We start from the raw sequence: 9,564 nt of genomic DNA on the forward strand, positions 1-9,564 counted from the left end.
TTTAATTTAATATACAAAATTTCTTTATTGAATTCAGGTAATGTTCGGGTCAAACGGGTCAAATGAATTAAACGGGTTAAACGAGTCAAATGGGTCAAACGGGTCAAACGGATCGAGTTCAAGTCAAGTGAAAATAAACAGATAAAGTTCAGGTTGAATAGTTTGACCCGAATTCATAATCAGGTCGGATTCAGGTTGTCATTTTTGAACTCACCAATCTGCCAACCCGAACCCGAACCGAATTGTCACCCTTATTATGAACTGACAAAAATGGTGAGGGTGTGGCACGGACGCTTGACGAGGCACACCCTTGTTGGCTCCATTCGGGCGCTTGAGGTGGTGGTGATCAAGATAAGACAGAAGTCGAGTCCTTGATCTCATGCTTGGCCATTTACATCACAGGAGAAACACTGATTCGGTGGAAGAAGAAATACTAGTTACCAAGAAGTGCTTATTCCTTGCATGTTTCCCTTGTACCACACTAATACAAAAGTATATCCTGATTCAGTTTTTCTGTCTCTCGCTAAACCACTAGTTGACAACAGCTCTTATAAAGAATTACGTTTGTTAAAATTTAGCATGAGAATAACAAATGAGGCATGCAAGGAGCTTAAATATAAATAAGCTATCATAGGATGATTTCTTCTTGAACGCTGACGTTAAGCGTCTTGTTTGGCAGAACGATACAATTAACCACCACAACTTCATCTTCAACTGCAACAGCCTCTCCTGAATTGGCAAGAGAATAGAAGAACAGTTAAGTACGATGCTTAAGAGTGGCACGATTAGGAACTTGTACTAGAGGAGTTACCGAGGATGGTGATACCAAGTTTGGCATTGTAGTCTCCCTCAGCCTGCAATAACAAACAGGAAGCTAACACAATAAGCAAGCCTGATATGAACCAAATATAACACCAGTTGGTCCAGTTCAAGCAGCAGAGACATGGCCTAAAGCAGACCAGATACTACTCAAATGATATTCTTCCATAATAAATATTTGTTCAACTTTGTACTTGCAAATTATAGAATTAAATTGGCCTTAGATTAAGATTCCTAATTAATTATCTTCTACCACCAAGCTCTGACAAAGTAGTAGGCTTTTTAGATGATCTTTCTGTGTAGCCTACAACTTTTTTACAAAATAAAAAATATATAATTTGTATGAATTCTCTCTTTAATCTACAGTAAAGAATCTCCGTATTTTCTTAGGTTGACATGAGACACGTTACGGATAGCAGTTTTCTAGTCTGGATACTGCATAATTGTAGGTAGTCTTCTATATGGACTGTCATTACATGAAGCTACATCGTGTAATGAATAATCCACTCAGGCAGCCTATGGATCCAACGGTTACCTGATTGCTGACATGCAGTTTCAGCTTGTTTAAGTGAAAAGGAAACGGCAGATGTACAGAAGGAAGATAGAAACTTGCCTGTACTCGCGACCATTTTCCTATAGAACATTTCCAACCCACAATGGCATGTATAACAACAGCATTTTCCTGTCAAGTAGCAGACAACATTAATTGTTTGTATATAAATTTTCTTTTAACTTCCAAAATAAATTACTACAGACCTTAATTTCAACATCATCCAGTATGATGCAACTGATTAGTCTCACACCAGCTCCAATACGAGCATTTGCAGATATAGAGACATTAGGACCAATCTGTTCCAGTGAGTGCAACCACATTAGCTGATAAATAAGGGAAATTGTCTACAAATCCCAATTCCAGCACAACAAATATTGAGACAAAATAGCACTTCGTACTTTTGTTATTTCTTCATTTTTTTAAAAAAATATAGAAAAAAGAAGAACGCAGTCAAGTCACTTTGATTCATACTAGCACAAATGTAGAGCCACGAATAAAATAAAAAGCAATTTCAAATAACCAAGGAGTCACACCAAAATAAATCTTTGCATGTGGCAAAACAAGCTTAATTTGGGAAAGCTAATTTTTATTTTTTTTGCAACCATTTAATTAAATCACCATTTTACAAGCATAAAGAGTTCTTAAAGAATCCTACTAATATAGAGGCTCTCAAAACTGAATACCATTTGTAACTATGGAAATAATTTAAATACTCAAATAATAGCCGACCCCGCCTAGTGGGATAAGCCTTGGTTATTGTTGTTGTTATTGTTGTTGTACTCAAATAATATGTGATATATTAACCAGCATTGATAAATTATTTTTTTCTAGAAACAAATAGTTTGTTCATTCAAGCTGATACAATTCCCAAGCAAAACATCAGGAGTGTCAATAAAAGAACCTTTGCACTTGGATGTACTTTTGCTGATGGATGTATATAAACATCACCAATAATAGAAGCAGTTTTAGTGCCATCTCCCGAAGCTAGAAGATTTGGAGAAGTATAACGATATTGAGCCAGGTACAAGGCTGAGCATTTCAAAGATATCCTGAAGAATCATATGAATGCAACAAAAAGTTAGTATAAGACAATTCTGAACAAGAAGAAAAAGTACTATTAATATTGACAGCTACTCACCCCGGTGTCTTAATTTGTTCCCAAAAGTCAAGTGTTTCATAAGTATACAGTTCCTTCTTCCCAGCAAGTGGAGAAAGTATATCCTGATCCAGCCTAACATAGTCTACAGGGAGTGCTCTGCTCAAAACAAACATATCAAGGAAATTACCCTTCTGGAAAGACAATACGTGCTGATGAAGCAATTTATCAAGAAACTGAATACCTAGATGCATATTGTGTGCAGTCCTAAATGTTCATAAAAAAAAAAGGGCAGCCCGGGTAGTCCTAAATGTTCATAACCATATAAAAAGATTGAAAACTATGTCATGTTCATCTTTCTAGTATAGCTTGTCATTATCAAGAATTCAAACATGTTGATATGAAGTGACAGGGCATTTCAGTATTTTGCATAGCAGGTATATTTTGTTTCATATATCTTTTACTTTATTTCTAAAACTGTGCCTTAGTGAATGTTGTCTCAAGCAATAAGGGATGTTGGCACGTTGGAGCACCTACAATTAATCACACTGATCTCTAACCAGATGCCTTGAGGTTTTCTACAATTTCACTCTTCCCATGGTCATGGCTTTTGTTGATGAAAATCTTGTTGAGCTAACAATATCACAAGCAAATGATCTTCCAAGGTGGCAAAAGGTGAATACGTTTACCCCCAGCGCCCCCGCCAACCCGTCCCAGGGCTGACAATATCACAAGCAAATGATCTTCCAAGGATTTATACCAAGTGGAAATGGCAATATCTTGCTGTATGTCTAGAATTGCATGGTATTTTTTGTTTTAATTTCATTGGTCATTTTTTTGAGTGTCATGGTGAGTTTGATCTCTTAAAATCCCAATATAAATATATGTAGAAAAAACCAACATACATCTCATGAAAACGGAAATTCCTTAATGGCCCACATTGCATATACAATTTCACATCACAATAAGAAGAATTCATTATTAAGAACAAAAATAACACCTATGGCCTAAATATGAGAATCTTAATACTGTTTGCCATACAAAATATCAGAGAAAGTTGTCGGAAAAAAAAAGTTGGACTAACGTGTGAAGATAAGCTGAATCTTCATTATTAAATGTCACATCTTACCCATCCATTTTTGCACTTCAGGAAATATAATATATCTCAAATGGGGGAAATCACCCTTTACTTTTCTCTCAGACATTTAATAAACCATAATTACAATTTTCAATTTACAGAAAATAAGTGAACTATCAGCTAATAAATTAGAATAAAAGTTCAAGTCAAACTAAATGATAGGTGTATAGATTGTAAAAGGGCAATAACAAGTGAAAAATGGAACAGTTCGTACTTTGTTGCTGATTGGAGAGCTTCAAAGCTGTTCATACGCCGCAAGTTAGCTGGAAACAACACAGCCTTATCATATAAAGAAGTTACTCGATATGCATAATGAGTACTAAATAAGTGTTAAATATTATACGGAAATACAAGGCTCCTCTAATCACATAAAGAGTTCGAAGATGGAAAATATATTAGAAGGTATCAAAGAATCATAAAGGCTCTGTAGTAATGCTGTTATGTTTACCAAGCAAATCCTTCCTGTAAGTCCAAATTTATATCATTCTGCAGGGGCCATTTAAAAAAAAAAAAACTTATGAAGTTCTGATTACAATAACAGAATGATTGAGCAAACAATTAGCAGAATGTAAAACTTTTGCAACTTAAATTCACCTTGACGTAGAACACTGAAAAATTGAGCTCATCATGCTGGATCGTTCTAAGATGCTCTCTAGTGTTTACCTGTTTTACTTCCTAACCATTGCTTTCTACATTCATAGGTTTCTCTAACTAATTGTCATCCCAAAATCTTGTTCCTTAATGCACCACCAACGCTGTCAGAAAACATAAACCAATGGCAAAAGGAATACATTGGGCAACTTAATTTAAAATCTAGCAGGCAAAAGACCAATCATAAGTCTTGGCTCTAAAAGCTCATCCACGTTGGCAAGAGGCGATTGCGCTCGCCCCCAACGCGGGTTGGTCCCATGGCCAACACAAAGGAGGTAAATCACGGGTGACTACTAGCCATTGGAATAGTGACTGGCGCATGAGGCTCTAAGAGCTCATCCACATTTGCACATTCAATAGAGAGAGGGAGAGAGAGAGAGAGCTTTAGAACTCAAGAAAGATCATAGATAACAATGAGCAAATGATCTCAAACCATCTTATGATAAATACTGGTGGGTGCAGTTTCATAAAGCAACGACAACGGTATGCTACATAAAGTCTAGAAAACAAGTGCATGTATCTTCAAGAAACCACAGTTATTAAGAAGATCAAGATTGTACAAGTATTAGCAAAAGGTTTGCTTTGATGATTATGCAAAAGATAGATATAAACACCATGAACCAATCATCTGCAAGATACAAAAGATGAAAGAAAATATCAACCTCTATCTCTTCTTTCAGTAAATACACCTTGGATTGCAGTAAAGATATTGGGTGTAAATATATAGACACCACAGTTGATGAGGTCACTCACCTACAATATAGAAGTTTATCATTGCCACCATCCCTAACTAGTTCAAAATTACATCTAAAACTAAGTTTTGATTGCACTAAAATGGGATTTGTATCAATCAAATATTTTTGAGCAATGAGAAAGAAGACAGCATACGCACAAAAGTTTCTGGTTTCTCTGTATAGTGTAGGAGTTCATTTGTCACAGGATCTGCAACCAACTCACCAAATTGATTGGCTGATTCAGCAGATACCTAAAAATAGTCACATGAAAAAAAACTTGAAATTCTGATTATTAAAAACAATAAGTAGCACAAATAAATTAATAGTTAGCATAGGTCTGACCTTAATTACTAATACTGTTCCCATCCCACCATATCTTTTATGAGCTTCTGCATTAACACAGAGAAAACAACATGACGCAACACAAGAGAATTAAGCATCTGATTAATATCCAAAAGAGACAAGTGTTAAAATCATAATGTTTCATGGAATGAAATTAATTTGAAAAACAGCTCAAGTGGTATCTAGCAGAATTGTATCCAACCCATGGTTTCAAAGGTCCACTAAATTCAACTTATTTGCAACCATAATAATGAGCCAACAAAGGATCTTGCAAATACTTCCTTCCCAGTCTGGAGATCTTATACCTTCCATATGCCTAATGAACAAACAAACAAAAAAATAGGTCTAACTTCCTATTCAAATTTATTTAGGCCCCCCAATCTTTTATAGCACAAATCCAACACAGTGACATTTTTTTTCTTCAACCTATTCCACAAGTTAACTGCAGAGAATCACAAACTAATTATTCTTAGTGACTTAGTAGTCTTCCATATGGAAAGACAATTCTAAAGGTGTCTTCTCTTGAGCCCTTTACTTTCAAAATAGTAAGAGAATTATGATGAATAAAAGAGAGGATTTCAGTGTTGAAACAGAAAATGACCAATACTATGTGTGATTGTGGCACAGGAATTTGCAAATATAAATTTACATTGAACAGCAAGTTCATACTGAATATTGAGGTTACCAATAACAAAAAACTTCTGTCAGTTTCAGATAGGATTAGACACTGAAAGAGTAATATCAGAGGATTACCCAGCATATCTGGCAAAGGGAAGCTAGAGCAAACATCGCAATTCAGAAGAACTATATGCGACTGCCAACACAAGACACAAGTTTAGAACATAAGCAATCAAACAAAACTAACTAAATTTTATTGTGCTAAGACACCAATGAGTATCGTAAGGATCAATGACTTTTCCAATCCTTTCTATATAGGTAAGTTCAGACATCTAAATGAATAGACAAGCGAAAGAGAGAGGCCAAACTGGATCATCTTCCATGATATGATCTCTGAAACTATAAAGCCCTCCTGCCGAACCATGAGGCTTTTCTTCTTTCAGATACCTAAAAACACAACAGGCAAATTAATTATCAAAGAAATAGACAAGAAGGCGCTCATTCTGAAAATTTGTGTGCTAGTGAGAAACAAGTACCGAACAGGGACTCTGAGCTCATTGGAGATGGCTGACACGTAAAGCGCAAACTCTCTCTCCTCATAAAATCCAATCAGATATACTTGTACCAAATTAGGGATCTGAACCAGAACCAACAATAGTAAAATAAATCATTTATGACATACGAGGTTATGAGTATCGAAAAGTGCATCGCTGAGAAACTTACTCTTTTGCAAGCTAATATCGGGTGATGCACCATTGGCTGGCCAGCCAACGGGAACAACGGCTTCGGAATGTTCAATGAAAGAGGCCGGAAGCGAGTTCCTACAGAAAAAGAGTGTCTTTTGAGTCAATACCCCCACAATTCACCGAAAATTGAATCCAGCATAAGAGAGTTTGCAGGGATCTCAAAATCGTACCTTTAGTGGGTCCGCCGACCATAATCACCGCCACCACTCTCTCCTCCGAGCTCCCCATATCGGACTCCCCTCCAAGAACGAAAGCCCTAGGTTTCTCTGATCAGATCAGGAGCAACCCGTAGCGACCGTCAATAAATCGCAGGACGCAACGGAGGAACCCTAGAACCGGAACAATGCAGGAGAAGAGGTGGAGAAGATAACGGAAAAGGGCGTCAGTGATTGGGGCGTTGAGTGATCCAAGGAAGTGTAGGACTTTGCGTCTTCCTCGGTTCAAAGACTTGGAGACGAGATCGATACGGTGCGCAAACGTGACGACGTGCTGAGTTGCTCTCCGCTCTGTCCTGGGGTCTTTTGTACGGCGAGAAGTGGGTCTTCTAATTGCACGCAGATTCTGTAACCCAATTCCTACGCCGCGCGCGCCTTATCTCACTTAGTCACTTTGATCCCGGGTTGTTATATAGTCAGTGTACGATATTGGGTTTGGATTGAGGGGTTGTTATATAGTAGATTTTTTTCAGTTGAAACAAATCTTATTATGGGATCTCGACGATGGATCTTGGGGCCTTAGACCCCAAGAAATTAGGTTTCAATTTAACGATATTGGCATATGCGGTCTGAAATTTATAGGATGTAATTTAGGTTATAAATTTTTTAATATAAATCTTTTTTTCATTATATATAGATAAGATTTATAAATTTTTTTATAAATTTGTATTAAAATCTTGGGATCGGATTTATAAAAAAAATAGTGGAGAGAAGATAGAGAGAGAATTTTAAAAGAAGTGGAGTTTTTAAAAGAGAGAGGTTTTATAATAATAGAGAGTGGTTTTAAAAGAAGTAAGGTTTTTAACTTTTGATGTGGTAATGATGTGACAGAGCATAAACTTCTTTAAGAGGTTTATAACTACGGATGTGTTTAAGGAAAGAAGGTATCTGATAATATCCTATGTATATGATAAAATTTTGGAATTTAATAATAATAATAATACCTCGAGTTGTGCTACGATTGGTTTGCTGTGGTTGCGTGCGGTGAAGCTGTCGTGGCGTTGCCATGTCAACCAAGCTGATACAAGTTTGCTCCTGCGCCGCGAGTCCCCTCCTGTCGCATCCTCTCCTCGGAGGCCTAGCAGAAGCGCCGATCTTTCCCCTCTCCTGCCGCGTCCTCCATCTGCGCCGCGAGTCCCTTCCTGCCGCATCCTCTCCTCGGAGCCCTAGCATAAGCGAGTCCCCTCCTGCCGCCGTGAGTCCCCTCCTGCCGCCGCGAGTCCCCTCCTGCTGCGTCCTCTCCTCGGAGCCCTAGCAGAAGCGCTGAGCTCTCCCCTCTTCTGTCGCGTCCTCTCCTTCCTCTCTTCGGCGACAGGTCCTCTCCTGCCGCGAGCCCTAGCAGAAGCGCCGAGCTCTCCCACTCTTCGGCGACAGGTCCTCTCCTCGGAGCCCTAGCAGAAGCGCCGAGCTCTCCTGCCGCGTCCTCTCCTTCCTCTCTTCGCGAGGAAAATCCTTCTCCGGTAAAAGCTATCTTTTTTTTCCTGAACATCTAGCATTTTTTCCTTGACATCCCAAGCTCATCCAAGCATCCCAAAGTCTCTTCAGGCACTCCAATTCTTGAAAGTGAATCGAAGAGTCTAGATGGACTTCTGTTTAATTTTTTTTTAAATTTCTTAATCTAATAGTATTTTTGCATCTGTATTTCTTTCGGTTATATAAGAAATAAAACACAAAAGAGAAAGAGTGCTACATTTAACTTGAGATTCAAGTAATAGAAACCTAAACAATGCTACATTTTACTTATAGTTGTATTTTTGACATTCAATTCCATGTTTAATTCCATGTTTAACTTAGCTGATGTTCCGTTAGAAAATCATGCATCTACTATATTAGCATCACTTTTGTTTTATTCTGTTAATTGGAACAATTTTTATTTATATCATGTTTATGATTTGATGTTGTATCTATATCAGAATCACCTTTGTTTTATTCTGTTAATTGGAACAGTTTTTATTTATTTATCTATTGTCAAATATAATGCGAGGGTGCCCAGAAATGGAAGAAAATAGAGTTGATGATCAGGAATTCATTCCACAAGTTGCAGATGATCTAAAGCCAAAAATTGGAATGGAATTCTCATCTCTAGAGGATGAATATTCGTTCTACAACCAATATGCACGAGAAGCCGGATTTAGTTCAAGGAATAGCATGAGTAGGAAAAACAAAATGACAAATGAAGTGACATGGAAACAAATTGTATGTTTTAAAGAAGGACATACAGATCTAATGTGACACAATAAACATCCAAACCCTGATCAATAAACCCTGATCATCCAAACCCTGATCTAATTCTACAACACCTGATGATTTTGAGAAGTCATGGGAAGAGACTATCAAGGAAGCTAATTTAGATAAGAATGATTGGTTGTCCTTGATGTATGAATTACGACACAGATGGGTGCCAACATATTTTAGTCATGTATCTTCTGCAGGAATGTCAACTAGCCAGAGATCTGAAGGGTCATATGCATTTTTCAAGAAATATGTCTCAAATAAGAACTCATTAATAGATTTTATCACACGTTTTAATAAAGCACTGAAACACCAAAGACACAATGAGTTAGTTACGGACCATATTGATATGAATGAGAATCTCAAAGTTAAAACAACCTGACCAATGGAAAGTCAAATGGTTAAGCTTGATACAAAAAA

General features: G+C 37.3%; 1 protein-coding gene across 1 annotated transcript; it reads right to left on the bottom strand.

Moving 5' to 3' along the window:
- Positions 1-419: 419 nt before the first annotated feature.
- On the bottom strand, positions 420-7,246 carry LOC122034386 (mannose-1-phosphate guanyltransferase alpha-like). Its single transcript, XM_042593620.1, has 15 exons — positions 6,868-7,246; positions 6,675-6,772; positions 6,488-6,588; positions 6,320-6,398; positions 6,087-6,147; positions 5,334-5,380; positions 5,150-5,242; positions 4,920-5,010; positions 3,821-3,869; positions 2,511-2,627; positions 2,274-2,421; positions 1,576-1,668; positions 1,433-1,501; positions 812-854; positions 420-729 (listed from the first exon to the last, which is right to left on the bottom strand). The coding sequence occupies exons 1-15, from the start codon at positions 6,923-6,925 to the stop codon at positions 629-631; spliced, it is 1,248 nt and encodes a 415-aa protein (XP_042449554.1). The 5' UTR covers positions 6,926-7,246; the 3' UTR covers positions 420-628.
- Positions 7,247-9,564: the final 2,318 nt, after the last annotated feature.

The sequence above is a fragment of the Zingiber officinale genome, chromosome 11B (genome assembly GCF_018446385.1).
Source record: "Zingiber officinale cultivar Zhangliang chromosome 11B, Zo_v1.1, whole genome shotgun sequence".
Lineage (NCBI taxonomy): Eukaryota > Viridiplantae > Streptophyta > Magnoliopsida > Zingiberales > Zingiberaceae > Zingiber > Zingiber officinale.